This window comes from Kwoniella pini, chromosome 6, assembly GCF_000512605.2.
Source record: "Kwoniella pini CBS 10737 chromosome 6, complete sequence".
NCBI classification, from domain to species: Eukaryota; Fungi; Basidiomycota; class Tremellomycetes; order Tremellales; family Cryptococcaceae; genus Kwoniella; species Kwoniella pini.
This window is the reverse complement of record NC_091721.1, coordinates 980346-998159: the sequence shown is the minus strand read 5'-3', so window position 1 is coordinate 998159 and position 17814 is coordinate 980346. Positions and strand designations below refer to the sequence as shown.

Sequence of the window (17814 nt, the reverse complement as noted above, 5' to 3'; positions counted from 1 at the left end):
ATGTGTTATCCCACTATTAGCGTGGGGGAAAATGTGAGTAATTCTGATGAATATCAAAGAGAGTGTGAAAGAAGCACCCAAGTCGTCTATCTGATTCGATGTTCGTTATAACGATTCACAAGCTTGCGCTCAGGTGGGCATTGGGATAGTCGGTACGTTTCATGTGTGTGAACAAGCTGAAAGGGTATGAGAAGACAAAGAGATGAAAGTGAAGGAGTAAGGAAGGAAAGGATGATAGGATAGTGATTGAGTGATTGAGTGAGATTGAGTACTGGTGAGTAAGACGCACTCACCTACGTTAACTACTCGTTACGCACTGACCCACTCACTCACTATACTAAAACCCCATTGTCACGTGGCAAATTGACCTCCACTCTAGATGTTATTATAAGACATGTGGAGACCCCAATCACAATGAGAAGTTTACTCGAATAGCAGAAAACTTGAAGCGTGCATTTGTTTGTTGACTGCATTTTCAATCTCATAATTCTGATATCATCATTTCAAGCTTAGACAAGAATAAGCTCAAAATCATCTATGATTGTATCGTAGAGTGGGAATTGAAGAACCAAGCTTTGAAATTTAATCAAATCAGGTCACTATCATGTCAGCCGATAAACACCCCGAGTCTATCCCAGCGCTCTTGGCTTCATTGAGAACGTTACGGGATACCAACCCAAAGGCAATCCGAGCGAATGTACACATATATCCTTCAAGTCTATATGCCAATAATGGAGAATCAAGTAAATCAGGTGCCGCAGATGCGAATTCGAGAGAGTCAAAACTAAGAGATAGGAAAATAACAAGTTGGAAAATGACTGAACATATGTATTTTAACGCTCAAAATCCATTTCCCACTTTAGCAAGAGGTTTATTCACTGAAGAGGTACAAGATGGAGATCCATTGCCAAACGAAGTAGCTAGTGGGGGAGAAGGACGTCAGCGACCAAACGATAGAATTGTCGCAAGAGGTTATGATAAATTTTTCAATATTGATGAAGTCGAATGGACCATTGTAAGTAGTCCCCTTCTCCGCTCCCCCTCCTCTTACTTTTCTATCTTTCCTCACAGCTCTTCCTCAATCGTTTGAGTAAAGCTGACCATCTGCTTAGTGGTCAGCAATGCAAAAATATACCGAGCCTCCTTACCATCTCACGCTGAAATCGAATGGATGTTTGATACTCATATCAGCTCTTTCGCCAACACATCTTATTGTCGCTTCGAAGCATTCTCTGGGAACGACAACAGAATCACAGGAGAAAGAAGCGGTCAACGGGCTAGCCGAATTGTCTGTGAGCGATACGCAAAAGCTGAAACCAGGTAAAGAGGATGTTGTAGCTGAAAGAGCGGAACATGAGGAAGCTAAAGCCCATGCTGCGGTGGGGCGGGAATGGGTCAAGAAGACTCTAGTAGCAACAGGCAAGACAGAAGCTCAATTAGCCAGAAAATTGTGGGACAACAATACGACTGCTGTGCTAGAGGTGAGCTATCCAGATATCTGATGCTATCACATAGACTGACCGAGAATCCACGTAGCTTTGTGACGACTCGTTCGAAGAACACGTTATAGCTACTCCAGCTCATTGGACCGGATTGCACTTGCATGGACTTAATCACAATACGCCACATTTCTCAACTTCCTCTCCTGCTGAAGTGACTTCCTTCGCGAAAGAATTTGGGTTTATACAAACTAAATATGTGGAATTGCAAACCTTAGACGAAGTAAAAAGCTTTACAGATGAAGTAGCTAAAACAGGATCATGGGAAGGAGATATGATAGAAGGTTTTGTCGTTAGATGTAAAGTCAAATCCAGCATCAATGATGCAAAAGAAGAGGGTAAACCACCTTATAAAGCTGGAGCTCCTTTCTTTTTCAAGGTCAAATTCGATGAGCCCTACCTACTTTATCGACAATGGAGAGAAATCACTAGAGTCATGTTACCCCTCTTGAACAAATATGAACCAGAGGATATATCAGCAATATGGAAAAAGGTTCGAACCAAGACGAAAAGACCTGAAATTGGTGTCTATGCAGAATGGGTAGGAAATATGATAAAGAGCGAGCCGGAGTTATTCAATGATTATGATAAAGGTGTTGTTAGAGTTCGTGAACGATTCTTAGAATGGATTGAGCGTCCTGAAGGTAAAAAGCTCTGGGAAGATGCTAGATCAGGTAAATCGAAAAAAGTCTTAGGGCAGACGGAAAAGCAAGTCAGCAAAGAGGGTTTACCGAAGAAATACCTGATCGTGCCAATTGCTGTTCCCGGTTGTGGTGAGTGAATCTACCGTCCTCCTTTCTGCTTCTGAGGTTTATGGGACTGATTCAGTGCTCCCATTTATAGGCAAAACACTCATGGGAGTGGCTTTGTCAAAGTTATTCGGCTTTGGCCACACACAAAGTGACGATGTCACCACCAAACGTACCGCCCCGACATTCATCAAGAACATCACTGCTCTATTACAGAAAGAGGATATAGTGTATGCCGACAGGTAAGCTATTCGTCATGATGTGTGCAGATTTAAGCACATTGTCTAATTCAGTTTGTTCTCTCAGAAACAACCATATACCGAAACATTACGAAGAACTTGCCGCAATCACATCTTCAAAAGCAATGCAGAAGTATGATGTCCGTTTGATTGGAATTGTTTGGGATATCTCTTCTCAGCCATATCACCGACTATTAAGAATCTGTTCTGAAAGAGTAGTTTCGAGAGGAGATAATCATCAAACTTTACGACCAGATCCAACGGTAGATGCAGAACACGAAGCTGTCGTTGGTCAGTTTTTGCGAAATTTCACCTCACCAGATCCAGCATTATTCGATAATCTCATTGATGTTCAAGTGCTTCATTCCCCAAAGGAAGCTTTAGTAAAAATTGCAAATGGCTTAGTACCTCTCGTAGATTTACCTAAACCGAGTGAAGAAGATTTAGAGAATGCATTAGATTATGCAGTGGAATATAAAATAAATACTCCTTATCATGCAATAGCTAAAGTTGGTAAACCAATAAGGTATTTCGGATTAGCTCCTGAAATTGATCTTAACGAAATAGTAGAAAATATAATACAAGTCATACAAGATGATTCGATTAAAACATCAGCTCAGAGTATTTTTGAAGAAATTAAAAATCAAAATAGAATAACAGCTAAACCACATATAACTTTATCACATGAAAAAAATGTTTCTATAGAAGCTGAAGAATTAGCAAATAATAATAAAAACCAAAATCAAATTGGAACTCAAAAGAAATTATGGGATAGATGTAGAAAATTAGCAGAAATGAAATTTTCTATTTTATTTAAATTTGATATTAAACATTTAATTTGGGATAATAGAATAATGACTCTTTCTATTAAAAATCTTCAACCAATTTTGAATGAGAATAATTCTATAGATCAACAAAAAGAAAAAAAAGAAAATGAAAATGAAGATGAATTAGGATTGAATAATGTTTTACCTGAAGATGTTAAAAATTTACTTCATATTACGGTTGGAACTAAAAATGAAGAAATTTCAGCATTCGAATCTAGAGGTTTGATGAATGTTCTTAATTCTTTTAATGGAGGGGATAAAGGTGAAATTGATGAAATTGTTGAAGGAGGTGGGAAAGTTAGGTGGATTAAAATTGAAGGTGTACAAGGAGAAGGTAGGGTAAAAGGAATGTATTAAGTGACTTTGAAATCATTAGCTGGAAATTCGAGTTTCGTTTTGTAGTAGGTTTGATCGTCGTAATTTGGCAGAACATGATTTTCGGTATGTATCTCGCATTAATGTCTATACCAATGTTTTCTATGTCCATGTGTAATATGGTGATTACCCAAGAAATACCTTTGGTGAAAAAGGTGATTACAGAATGACGGAGATAACCGTATATCGCATCAAGGTTAACATTTATGACGTGACCATATCGTGCCAATCTACCGGTTAACCGAACGAAGGCGATCAAGGTATTTAGTTTGATCAAACCATACCATTTAGAAGGCTACATTAGAAGGCTATATCAAAGGTCAAGCACAGTATTCTTTATCAATACACTCTTAACCATCGCTGAGATCGTTTAAATATACAGAAACTTATATTTAGGTAGTGAAAAAAGACGAGAATTTCCCTAGCAAAATGAGATTTCCAGCTATTACCAAAATGGCCCTTGTTAGAAGAGGTTTACATTCCTCAGCTATTAATAGAGTACCTCTTTTAATTACTCCTAAAGAATATCAAGATTTACCTAAGGTATGTAAAGACGTTCTAAACCTTCATCTCAAAAATCCCCTCCTCATTTACTACCTATTATCCTGAAATGAAATTCACTAATACTAATTCACGAATTTTCATAAAACCTCTTTTTTTTATATTTATAGCGAACAACTTTACCTTTAGATGTATCGTGGCATATGCCAAATTCAACTAGATCAGCTTTAGCTGAATTTTTATCTGGACCTAGACTTCCTAATGCAAAAAGATTTGATTTAGATGAAGTTGCAGAATTAGATTTAAATGAAAATCCTTTAAGTTTAACTCATATGTTACCTAAACCTGAAAGATTTGCTGAAGAATGTCGTAAGTTCTTCATATTCTTCTTTGATTTAATCAATTATTATTCATATATCCATTTAAATAATGTAATTTACTAATCAACTTGTGATCGAATATAGGAAAATTAGGTATAAGGAATGATGATCATATCGTATTATACGATACAATAGGTATATTTTCAAGTCCAAGAGCATTATATACTTTTAAAGGTACGTAGAATCCTTCCACTAATCTGAAGGATAAGTTATACTCCGATGATAAATAGCTAATGACTGTAATATAGTTTTCGGTCATGAAAACGTATCTGTACTTGACGGTGGATTACCTAGATGGATAGAAGAAGGATATGAAACTGAAAATGGAGAAGTTAAACCGACATTAAGAGAAAGTCAATATAAGATACCTGAAAGCTGGAAGAAAGATTGGGTTAGGTGTAAGTCTGTTCTTTACAGCGTTGTATCTATACTTCCCCTTTTACAGGTCTTGCTTTTTTGATTGCGTGAGAAAATTAATTGGAAATGGCTTAACCTTTTTTTTTTTTCATATTTATATAGCATACGAACAAATCGTTTCAAATTCCGAATTATCAAATTCAGATCCCATTTCAGAATTAATTCTTGATCATAGACCTTTACTTAGATTTACAGGTGAATCTGAAGAACCTAGACAAGGATTATCAAGTGGTCATATTCCAAATTCAATTTCATTACCTTTTTCAAATTATTTAAATTCTCCAAATGATAATGATAAAATACCTTATTATTCTTATAAATCTATTAATGAATTAAAAAAAGTTTTCGAAATTGCTTTAGGAGGTAAAGAAGAATTAAATAAATTTATATTAAATCAAAAAGGTGTAATTTTTTCTTGTGGAAGTGGTATGACTGCTGCTATTGGTTGGTTAGCTAATGAATTAATTAAACAAAACGAAGGAGGTAAAGGACTTAAAACTTCTTTATACGATGAAGTGAGTTTTTAGAAATTTACATAAGAATTTTGAAATGATGGGCGGGGGGAACAAAATACAATACTGATAATTTACGAATCGTAGTCTTGGACAGGTTATGCTTTAAGAAAGGAAAGTAAGATCGTTAAAGGGAAAGATTAATGATTTAAGAAGATGTTTATCATAAGAAAGAAAATGTCATGCCTTTGTTGAACTTCCATGCATTGTGTATGTAAAGGATAAAATCGATCGATTGTGCCCTTCTTTCAGCTCTGATTCTTCGGACGATACTTCATATATTAGGACAAGTGATTGAGCATCCCTACAAGATCATGTTTGCTTCGTGATTTCACAACAAAGTACAGTCATGTTATCCTTGCATAGATCAGACTCTCCATTAGAGTCTGAGTGGAACATTATGTATAGATCTACATACATTATATCGATTGATCTATTCATCTAATCAGAATTTATATGTGAGACTGCTCAGATAGTTTAACGGATGATTAATCCTCTTTTATCACCTCTTTCTAGCTGAATTTATCGCTCTACACCATTGAAGTGTATTCTCATGAGAAGTTCCGTTAAAGTAATATATCGACTAAATCACATGTAACGATTAGTTAACATTGGATTCACCTACCTCGAGTATTGTATCCGGCTTACCTTATTATCGACTACTCTTAGTACATTCCCATGAACAATACTAGCTGGTTCTCTAAGAGTTGCCATTCTTAATACATTAAATAAATCTACCGTACCTTCCCATCCTTCATTTCGTTGGGTTGCAAGTACCATCAGATCACTACACAGAACCAGCATGACCTGTCTATCAACTAATTCAGGCTTGATATATTCAACCGGAACAACTACTTTAGAGGATGTTGAACTCGTAAGTGTTTGATCATTATCCGCAGCCATGTTGAAGTATGAAGAATTCGATTCAGTCTCAACAAAAGTTGACGCTTTCTTTACTAGTCTTATCAAACTTAATGCACCTTCTAAAATGAGTCTTCGATGAGGTTGAACGAGTGGTGATGGACCTGATTTGGAGATTCTCTGTTGCCATGACAATAATCTTAATCTTGAATCCGCTTCTCTTTTCTCCTCATTCATTAGCGATGCTAATGAGGCAATCTCGTTCAAAGCATCATCGAGAGTGTCTCTTACTCCGTCAGATCGTGGTGGAGTGGACATTGCCAAATCTTCCAGCTATTCGCGTAAAATTCATCAGATTGTATAATATAGCGTAATATGGGGTCGACTTACTAGAAGTTTATACCTTGGAACCCTTTGGATAGGTAACAACAAATAACTTTCCAAGTTGATTTGACTATGTCTTGGGTTTTCCTTGCATCGCTTCAAAAAGGTCTTCACTCTTTTCTTCTGGCTTGATGACATTTGGGATCCCGAGATGGGTACACTATCGGGCCCAATCGACAAACTAGAGATGGCGCTAATCCCCACAGAGACTGCAGCAGCCGATATACCAGGTGAAGGGCTAGATTTGGACGAGAAAGCAGGTGTGTTGGGAGTTGAAGAAGGTGCTACCCACGTTTTCATTCTTGAGAGAGCATTATCGAAATTATTGATATAGGTTGAATACTGTTTCATGTATGCGATGTATGTTCTAAAGACCTCGCCGACATGGTGAGCTGTTGCTGAAGACAATGAACCGTCTTCATCATCCGATCCTTCCAGCAACGGCTTGATAGCCTTTTCGAGGGCAGGCAAAAAGTTGTCCCGATGAATTGTCAAGATACTTTCCACTCCTCCGAAGACGATTTTTCTCTCCGAAGCAGGTACAACAGTTTCGTTGGATTTATTCGGGTTCACAGGTTGACTTGATGGTCTAACATAGATGGAGACCAATTCACCCAATCCACGAACATATGTCCGTTCAGTCTCGTAGATCTCTCTGATGATTTTCGCTCGTTTCGATTTATCGTTCTTGAACTTCTTGCCCGATAGTGAGGATTGTTCGCTAGAATCCTGTTCACTCTCCACTAAGGAAGTCGCTCGAGATGATTGATCATCTAAAGTTGGTCTTCGGCCTCGCTTAAAGGTTCCTTGTCCGGTAACACCAGACATCGGGGAGCCAGGATTCTCAGATGGGGTAGAAGAAGCAGCGTAACTTCCATCGTGACTTCCGACCACTTCAAAGCCCCCGTATGGCTCAATAGGCGGTCGGGATAAATCAAACAAATCGCGCAAGTAAGATTTAATGGACTCAAGACCTTGGGTGTATCTGTTCTCCTGTGATGCGGAAGGTGACTCTACTAATTGTCGAGAATTTGAAGCAGTCATTGTAGCGATTGTGGCTTCCGAAGTGGCTGAGGGCAAGCGATCCAGACTATCAAATCCGCCGAGAGGAGGGATGAAAGGTGATGTAGCTGGAATGGTAATTTCTATCGAGGGAGGGCCAAGATCAAGAGGTAAGAAACTTCTTCTCTTGCCTCGGGAAGGGGCTGTACTGTAGATGCTACCATGCATAGAGCTCGAAGTGGGAAGTCCTGAAGAAATCGGTACGGTCGCAGACGAAACAGGCGAATCGAGTGAGATTTGTCCAAATTCGCTTGCTTCTTGGCTGAATATACTTCGCGTAGGCAAGGTCATCGCTGATCTTGTAGCGTTCATGGCGGGTCGAGGCGGTAAGGATGGGATAGGATCCGTGTTCATGTGTTGAAGCTGCGGCGGCGGGGGAGGTGGTAAAGAATTGAGATTGGCAGATGCGGACGCGGTGATTGTTGCTGCCTTTTCCTTATCGCCTTTGAGACGATGCATTGACATCTTCCTCAAGAAGCCCCATTTACCGCTCTTCGTGGAGGAACTAGCGGTCATGCCAGGAGCGGCCAAGCGAGAACCGCTGCTTGAAGACTTCTCATCTTGATAATTACCCATAGCACTGGCAGCTCTCCGTCCATCATTTGATCCGAGACTAGCAAATCTACTTGCGCTGGTCGTAGGAGCGAGAGTATTGGTGGCAGGTAGAGGCAGGTTGGCGAAAGTCTGTTGCGTCGGACTGTTGTTCTTCGAGCCGAGCAGGGCTCCAGCGGATCTCATTTTTCGAAGAGCTTTTGACTGCGTAGACTGTTCCGTCGGTGGTGCAGAGTGAGGGTGATCTTCAGCAATGGAATCAAGCTGGTACACTGACTGAGCAGCAGAATTGGGCGTGGTAGCCCAAGCTTGATCGCTGATGGAAGTTGAGGATTCAGCTACATCGCGCAAGGAATTGGCAGTCAAAGAGCTCGTTAGGGAAGCCATTGAAGGGGGAGATCGGATACCGTTGTTGATCGACAAGTGACGGTGGTGGGAGTTCTTCCGACTGCCTGCAGATGGCCTGGACGGACCGGCAAGGATTGGGTTGACAATCGGTAACCATTCCGGGGCGAAGGGGTTGTTGTCCACCCGTAACATCTCCAGGTGGGCCAGAAGACAAAGCCAAGATGGCAGAGACACCAACTTGTTCCCTCGAGCTACAAGGGATTTTATCAGCTTTGTCTCTAACGATTCATTACATCTTCACTTACCGCACAATGTGTGAAGTCCACCCAATTGTGCCAACTCTACGGGCAGACTCTGCAAACCGCAATTATCTACCGCTAAGACCCTCATAGCGATGAGATCACCGACCCACATCGGGATTTGCCTCAAGGGGTTGCCGGATACGTTGAGCTCTTCAAGCGAAGAGCAGCTCTGCAAAGTTTCGGGTAGGAATGAGAGATCGTTGTCCGAGATATCGAGGGCCACTAGAGATGGTGCGAGGATCTCAAGGAGACTTGGCAAGAAGGATATTATATGAGATCCACAAGACGGTAGCAGCAGATGAGTTACGCCTGTAGATCAAAGCATATTAGCGTAATTCGCGAGACCTAGCTTGTTCCGTACTGACCAGCAAATGATCCAATCATCTCAATCGTCAAAGAAGCGAACCCTCCGAGAGCCTCGATTTTCTCTACATCTAGTATGTTCTCTCTTCCCTCGTCGACCATAGCGATCGCCTCAGCTCGGGCAGGCGCTTGCCAGGGTGAGTTGAAGCTATCGAACGCAATCGTGAAGGCATTGTCAAGAGGAGGAATTCTACTTGAAGAAGGACCTGATTCGGTAGTAGAACACGAGGCAGTTGTCACTGAAGAGGACGTCGAGTCGCTTCGCAAGCGATTCACCATATCTCGTTTCCATGGTCGATGTGTAAAGGAATGCGATGGGGAGAGTGGAGGATTGCTTGAAGGGCTTTCGATGGGAGGACTTCGCTGTGGAAAATCGGCTGAGATACCTAATCCGACGTGTTCGACTGGTGACGCGAAATTAGACGGCAAATGAGGCAGAGGCGGGGGATGAGGATGATATATCTGATCGGAATAGCCGTAGCCCGAATACGCTCCTGAAGCCATGGAACTTTCAGCTGAGGAATAGGCATGAGCGCGTCCAGCGGTCTGCCGTATTTTGACTTTCCCATCTTCATCGTTACTGTCTGTTCGATAACCGTAGGTTACACCCATGGAAGGGGTACTGGCCGTAGAATCCAAAGTCGAGGAAGTCACAAAACTCAATGTCGGTTCCCTTTCTTCCATACCCTCTTCCGTGTCGAATTCTGTAGCCGAATAAGCGTCAAGGTCAACATCTAGTTGATGAGCTGGTTGATCATACCGCGTAGAATGGGCTGTAGGGTCAGTATACTTGCGCTGAGGCGGATGAGACTTTTGTCCCACTTGCAGAGCAGGATAAGCGCTAGCGGGTCGACGGGTGGGTTGCACTCTTCTGGTAGGCAATTGAGGTTCATTGAAATTGATTGAAGAGGATTGCGCGCTCCCGGCTCTTCTGTCGTGGGATTCGCGATCGTCATCATCATGAATGGGAGGGGTAGGGGGTAGTTCATGACGAGGTGGGTTTGGATATGGACGCCAGCCATGGCTAGGTCCAGCTATGGGTTGTTCCACCATCATGTTCTTCAAATCTTGGTAACTGCTTTGCCGCGTTGGTGAATGTATAGATGGTGTAGGTGTAGGAGGTAAAGGTGTAGGCAGAGCAGGCATGTCGTCTGTGTATATTGGTGGATAGTTCATAGGGGCCGGAGAACGTGCAGTAGGACGTGGTCGAGGTGAAGACATGATGCGTCGTCGAATCGGTTTTAGACGAGTATCGTCGGTAGGAGGATGGATGACGAGATTAGATCCAAGAGAGAATGTAGAAGATCGAGAACGACGATCAGGGTTGAATGAAGAAGATGGATTCGCGGTGAGAGTTGAAGAGCGGTGCATAGGAAATGTCTGTCAGCTCAATTGGAAGGAAAGACAAGACAAGACGATAAACTGCTAGATGGAGGATTTTGGGGTTCCCAATGATGTTATGAAGAACAGGTAACCTCGTACTCACGATACACTCTGACTTACTTGTCAACTTGTTATTCTCCTGTCGATGCACAGAAGGTATCGAAATGCCAAAACTCCAGTTGACCTTTGTTTTCCTAAAGTCTTCTTTGTTCAGGGTTTAATTGGAAAGACAAGTGAAGGGGGTCCGAGTTGACGTTGATTGAAGCGAATTTAAAGTCTGGATCTTTGCTGAGATATGGATGGAAGGCTGCGGAATCGATCATCAGCGACCGATCTTTGGACTCTCTGAGCAAAGCATACAAGCGTTTGGTGCTAGAGACTGACCTGGGAAATGATAGGAGATCTCTATCGAAGACGTATGAATCAATCGGGACATTCTCAAGGGTGACTCTCATAACAGATGGTTGATAGACTCACAGTTCGCCGAGTCACAATTGACCAATAAGCTACTTGACAAGCAAAAGTAAAGCGCTCCCTGAGAATAGCGTATGATTCGTGAAATTTCGTGAGGTTTGTCGTGAGGAAGCAAAGCGAACCACTTGAAGCTGCAAAGGAAACGGAGGATCAGGCGGAAAGGGAGGCAGGTGGAGGGGATAGGGTAAGATGGTGGTATGAAGAGGGGGTCCGTTGACAATTAGAAGAAAGCAGGGAATAAGATTGGTATTACAACCAGTATATCGTCAGCTCAAGGCGATCTCAATGTGACCAAGAAGGCTGGAATGTTTTGGCAAGGAGGGCAGAAGGATGATTCGGACTAAATTGGAATCATGGATGATAGGGAGGAAAAATGACGAAACATAACCACCCGGACGGACAGGATGAGATCAATGCACAAGGAACGGCTCAAAACCTGGATATGCCATTGAATAGGCAAGTGTATGAATATGAAAGAAGGTTTTTCAAAGACTCACAAATTGCAATTTTGAATGGATCAATGAGACCCTTAGTATGCAAAATCACCCATAGATGATGCCTTTAGACCCTTCTATATGCTCCTTTTGCCGTGCGTTCTATCCTTGCTCAATTGACCTTTTTCCTTGATGAAGGCTTTGATGGCGGTCTTGAAGCTTGTGACTGATATTGAAAATTGGATTGTTTATTGAATATGCTGAAGAAGCGTTTTTGATGGTTCGCTGGAATTGTGAGAAATTTCTGATAGGATTTGGCGGATCCAACCGTGTATGACGTTTCTAAATCCGATTGAAAAGAAATAATTCTCGTCTAACTAAAGAATTCCTATTCGGCTTGAAATATCTCTATATGAATTTCCTTGTATGTAAGTCCAGACTTGTCTTAGTACCGAAATGACTACGGTTGGTATTATCCGATAAAAAGAATGAAGGTTGAACTGATGTGATAGATTATCTAAAAGGTGTAGGTATTATCTCCCTGATAAGGGGGTTAAAATTGATCTATCTTGAGTTTCAAACCTATTTAAGGGTTGAAGGGTACGAGTATTATAAATCTTGCGAAGAAATTGATGTTCTTGCGATTATTCTTCGGTTTAGCGAAATACTGAGAATTTGGGGAGATGTCGTTGAATGTAATTCGTATGTGCGTTATCAGATCTTGTGTGTTATTGGAATCCGATTAGAGATGATGTAAAATTTATGCTAGATTGCCTTATGTTGATTATACGTTACACACCCCAGATTAGATGGGATTGCGAAGAACGATTATATTAGATGAAGGGTTTTTTATAAAAATGGGGTTATCGCGTGTTTATGCCATAAGACGCGTTATATTCCAAGGGTATGAATGATCAGATGTCCCTCTCTAACAAGTTATAAAATACTCCGAATCCTACGAATAAGTCTAGAACCTGTAGGGATGCCCTATATTCGAATGACAAGGAGAAACAAAAGTAAACAGAAATCAGATGTCAACGACAACAACAACGATGATAAGAACATTGATCATTGAGGATGTTTGATATTGCAGGACTTACTGATCTGCTGAAAGTTTGTTATGGTTACGACTTTTTTTCCTTTCTATGACGTTTTGTAATGTCTCACGTTGTAACTAACACGCGCTGTTTTGAGTCTAAAAATTGTAAAAATTAGATCAACGCCACTCATAAAGATTGATTTTGTTCCTTATGATCTATTGAAGCCGGGAACTTTATAGGAATATTAATAGACATACCTCAATGGATGAATCTTTATACCGGTGTTGAATATCAACTTCACTCCGGTAAAAATTTATGGCTTGATAGTGAGAATTCAAGAAGCCTATGAATTGGTAACGTGAGAATTGTCAGCGTTACGATAAATTTGTATCAACCAAAGTGAAATGTATTTTGATAAATGGAAGTTTAACAAAGTTAGAGTTTATAGGCATATGATACGAAGATCGACGTGGTGATGTCCATCATTTCAATGTGAACATTACTTGCACATCAGATGGATAATACCTATCATTATTTGATTGACAATGCTCATGCATCGTTTTAGATGCAATCGCACTTATCACGATTCGAAAGCACAAACGTTGAACATTTCATATGGTTTGCTGATAGCCACCTTATTATACGAATTGTACACTCACCTTCAACTTTATGTTTCCCAATGTCGTAGCGTGATCGGCTTGATATGTGTTTTGTGGATATACATCATTTGATCCAGATCGAGAAACAAAGATCAGACTAAGTGAAATATCAAGAAAATGGAAGAATCATGATAAGAGATTTGCGATCTCCCTTTCCGAATTTCAGTTCATCTATACCTCAAATCATCGATCACATCAAATATCTTCCATCATTTCTAATGAGATTCAGTCAACAAAGGAATACATGAATGGCAAAACCATCAACTAAGTAATAAACCCTTTCCTCGATCAATTTATTTCAAGTTTGTCCTTCAATCTTGGTGGAGACTTTACAAAGGATTCAAATCAAGAAGTATAAAAGCACAGACTTTGATACCAATTTTTCAGGTTCAAATCGAGACGCGGCCTGTGTGTTTGTTTATCTGTGAAAAGACTATATATCTACACGATCAGAGATACAAAATCAAAACACAGCTTTTTCGTTATCGGTTAAAAAGGCGATTGAGATCTTACGTTTCATCTTTAAGGAGAAAGGTCAACAATACTGTGTATTCACCATCGGTTGTAGCATACTTGAAACAATCTTTCAAGCTTTATGTACTCCAATAAGATCTTGTTGTGTAGTAGCCTTTACTCTTACTCACATTCTCAGTAACCATTGGCCGACCCCCAAATCTTTGTGCATATATAAAGGAAAACAATTCCGATTATTGGACTACCAGAGTACGATAAATCGTAATAAAGTCAATCAAGTAAAAACAAGGCTGAGAATATACAACTATTAATATTACATACTATACAGGATCAAGTATACATCAAGTATACTGATAACATAAGAATCCTAATGCTTCCTTGTTCCAACTGCTTGATATCCCCTTCTTACATTTCTATTTACTCACAATTCAAGCTCAACATCCTGATAAGATCTTTTCAATGATATACTGTATTCGGTCTAGGTAAACATAAAATCAATTTTATCGTTTCCAATAAATAAAACATAGTAGTTTACTTACGGCATATAATTTTGATAAGGATTAGCAAAAGGATGATCAGGAGGTAAATCTCTAGGAGCAAAAGAATAAGTAGGAAATTGATAAGGTCTTAAATGTGATTCAAAAGGTGAATTGAATTGTGGTGTAGGATTTGATTGTGAATAAGTATCATGATGATTATGAGGAGGAGGATATGAATGATTATTATATGATGTTGATGGAATTGGTATAGGACCTGAAATGTATCTTGGACTAAAAAGGTATTATATTAGTAAAAAAAGGCATATTTCCAAACGTTTAATGAAAATAAATATTAAATGAAATAAATTAAATTCACTCAATTGATTTCGAAGAAGTACAACCCATTTTTTAAAAAATTCTATATTATTATTTATTTATTTATTTATACCTTTATAGATTTTACTATAGTGATTACTCTTATTCATCTTGAAGAAATATAATCCTATATAATCTTTTTAAAGACATAATATCGATATATCAATTTATGAGGTGGCGAAAAACTATACATTTCATCACCTCATCCATCAGAATGAGGTGAAACGATTATATACAAACATATTATTTGTTTCCTCAATCTCAAATGATGTTATGATGGATATCGAATCATCGCAATTAAGCTATACAATATTACGTTGTGATTGTGCAGATTCAATAAAAATAAAATAAAAATTCAAGAATGATCTGCGTTATTGTTTGTGTTCTTTTGATGAAGCTTGACTCATGTTTTTGACGCTTGGAAGTAGGTTATAATAAAACCAAGATCAAAAGAAGCAACCGACGAACTGACGGCGGACTCGAAAATCGTTTGGATCAAGATGAAATTACCAGGCGCCTGCTATTTGTCTCACCGAGATTATGTACACATCTCACACGAGACTAATGCGGTATCTAGATCAATTTATATCTGTGTAACCCGAGTACAGATTGATTGTACCGCTTTCACCGCCACATCATTTACACTCCCTCTCAAACTATGATCCTGCCTCAAAGGCGATGGTTATTGTTGTTATTGCATTGGCCCGAAGATTGACAAGGCAAGTATCATCTGCATGCTATAATGGTGACATTATCAACAAGATATAACAAATTTGCCAGATAACAAATTCTTGATTCCATTTACTCGGCAACAGGAAGTTCTTCAGCCTTAGGACAGTCCCTATCAAAGGTGCAAAATATCAATAAACACGTACAAAGAGGAAAAGCAGAAGGTCCAGAAATGTACTCACTTAGCAATGTGACCAGTTTCTTGACATTTGTAACATTTCTTAGCGGCCAAGATAGCAGCTTCATCTCTTGGAGCAAGACAATCTCTAGCAAGATGGTTCTCACCGTTGCATCGGCTAATATCGTTTTTCACATTAGCATTTACCCAGAAGGGCCTCGAAGAAAATAAACTCACTAGCACTTAACGGGAGTTCCATCAGCATTTACAGGAGGAGGTCTGGGTCTACCACCGAAACCACCGTTGAAACCACCTCTTCCTCTAAATCCACCAGTAAAGTTGGATCTACAGTCTCTGGCGATGTGGCCTAAGTGGTAAAGAGAAACGTAAGTCATGCTCATCAACGTTATCAAGTTTTCCGATGGTTACTCACCACCTCGACCACACTTGTAGCATTTTTGGATAGCTCCACCAAAGTTACCTCTCAAAGATGGGCAGTCGGATTTAACGTGACCTATGATATTGTTGCTGCTTGTCAGCAATAGGCATAGGAACGTGACACAAAGCGGTGAAACGTGGGGAGGGATAACGATTTGTGTAAGTTTCCCAAATTGAGAACACTACTCACCAACACCACCACAGGCGTAACATTGTTTACCGTCAGTAGATCTAGGTTGAGGGCAAGCAGTGGATTCGTGTCCTGGTTCTCTACGTGATTGGCGTACTTCGTCAGCACACGCTGCAGAGTAATAGTGGGAACAACGTACCTGCAGTTGTAACAGAGTCTCTCGGGAGCTTGACAGTTCTCGGCTATGTGACCGACTAGTGATAATGATGTCAACTCTTGGTGTCAGAGCATCGATGAGAGAAAAGATACACACGGTTTCCACATCTGGTTGATCGATTTTGAGATTAGTGGGAATTCGATCAAGTCTTGAGTCAATTGTCAACCGAAGTAAAAGCTCACTTGAAACAACCTTGTCTTGAACCTGGTACAGCAGCAGCTCCACCTCGTTGACCGCTAGAAGTGGGACGCATCAGTTTGGAAGATGTATGATAGAAAAGGTGAAGTCAACATACAACATGATGACCCTACAGGTGAATTAAGTAGTAATCAGCTTCCCTTTCTTATCTACCCTATCACGAATCGATATAAATTCCGCTTGATATTAAGCATTGGACTCACTTCTTTTGACAAAATCTACACTATCTGTAAAATAACAACTAAACAAGACCCTCCTCGAATCTGACTTCCCTTCTTAACTTTCGTTGAAAAAGAGTGTATTGGTATTTTATGGAAAGAAGGGGTCAAAAGAGAAATACAAAAAGCCGAAATAGAGAAAAAAGTCAAATCCTACGGTCTGTAATTCTGTACAAGGGGGAAAATAATGTGGCAATCTTACGCTGGCTAACCATACATAATATCCACTCTTGTACGTTATCTACCTAATAGGAACAAAAAGCGCTAATCTCCGCTTATTTCTGATTGGTACAACTGAACTATCTGATAATATCTGAATGTATCTTAAACACAACATATCCACATCACATGTATCTTTGAAACGGCATGTCATCCACGTGTATGCTTTTCTTGTTTATCAGGGATCTCAGGATACGCTTAATCTATATACGCTAAGACCTGTTTTAGCTTTTACTTTGCGCAGTATAGGGGTTGATTAGGCTGAAACAACGTCACCATCATCAAAAAATACTCAAAAATACGCTAGAACACGATTATTTCGTTTCATGTTGTTGGATTTCATTCGCTCATCACCATACTCGTTTCTAAATATGATTTCATTTCTTCTTCAATAGTTCCCTCGAATTCATCGGTCATGCTATTTCCTAGCCTTTGACAAAGGACTATTTCATCAATGAACGTCACTTTCAAGGCAATACTTTAACGATACTTTATGTTCCTTTTCTCACATGTAAAGCTATTGCGAGTTTACTAAACGGACTTTCGCATTGATCATCGCGTCATCGAGAATTCTATAATATTTCAGGATAAAATTAAGATAGATGAATGGTACTAAATAACGCTAAGACCACCTTTGTTCTAAGTATTGACCTATTATGTGTCCCTGTTGTCTTGGTTTGGTTGAAAGAGAAAATGAAATGTTTTGCTCAACAACGGCCATGCGACCAAAACACAGCATCCGGATTAAGATATATACTTGACTACACCCTCTTATATTTTTAATAATCCTTTCTTCTCCTTTCTTTATCTATAAATCCTTTCATACAAATTTAACAATTTACAAAATATTACCTTGAC

At 39.8% G+C, this 17814-nt stretch overlaps 5 protein-coding genes across 5 annotated transcripts; 2 read left to right on the top strand and 3 right to left on the bottom strand.

The window, feature by feature from the left end:
• Window positions 1-604: 604 nt before the first annotated feature.
• On the top strand, window positions 605-3671 carry I206_104816 (uncharacterized protein; the record flags this gene model as incomplete). Its single annotated transcript, XM_019154119.1, has 6 exons — window positions 605-1015; window positions 1113-1268; window positions 1359-1481; window positions 1537-2272; window positions 2343-2490; window positions 2555-3671. The coding sequence occupies 6 exons, from the start codon at window positions 605-607 to the stop codon at window positions 3669-3671; spliced, it is 2691 nt and encodes an 896-aa protein (XP_019012859.1).
• A 447-nt stretch (window positions 3672-4118) lies between these two features.
• Window positions 4119-5643, top strand: I206_104815 (uncharacterized protein; the record flags this gene model as incomplete). Its single annotated transcript, XM_019154118.2, has 6 exons — window positions 4119-4232; window positions 4361-4559; window positions 4655-4744; window positions 4819-4968; window positions 5090-5502; window positions 5587-5643. The coding sequence occupies 6 exons, from the start codon at window positions 4119-4121 to the stop codon at window positions 5641-5643; spliced, it is 1023 nt and encodes a 340-aa protein (XP_019012858.2).
• A 358-nt stretch (window positions 5644-6001) lies between these two features.
• On the bottom strand, window positions 6002-10742 carry I206_104814 (uncharacterized protein; the record flags this gene model as incomplete). The annotated part of the gene is made up of 5 exons (XM_019154117.2): window positions 6002-6082; window positions 6148-6693; window positions 6751-8957; window positions 9012-9317; window positions 9374-10742. 5 exons carry the CDS (start codon window positions 10740-10742, stop codon window positions 6002-6004), a joined length of 4509 nt encoding a protein of 1502 aa, XP_019012857.2.
• A 3628-nt stretch (window positions 10743-14370) lies between these two features.
• I206_104813 (uncharacterized protein) lies at window positions 14371-14719 on the bottom strand (the record flags this gene model as incomplete). Its single annotated transcript, XM_019154116.1, has 2 exons — window positions 14371-14605; window positions 14691-14719. The coding sequence occupies 2 exons, from the start codon at window positions 14717-14719 to the stop codon at window positions 14371-14373; spliced, it is 264 nt and encodes an 87-aa protein (XP_019012856.1).
• Window positions 14720-15490: 771 nt separating this feature from the next.
• Window positions 15491-16574, bottom strand: I206_104812 (uncharacterized protein; the record flags this gene model as incomplete). Its single annotated transcript, XM_019154115.1, has 8 exons — window positions 15491-15530; window positions 15601-15714; window positions 15774-15903; window positions 15970-16050; window positions 16165-16244; window positions 16304-16358; window positions 16418-16428; window positions 16504-16574. 8 exons carry the CDS (start codon window positions 16572-16574, stop codon window positions 15491-15493), a joined length of 582 nt encoding a protein of 193 aa, XP_019012855.1.
• Window positions 16575-17814: the final 1240 nt, after the last annotated feature.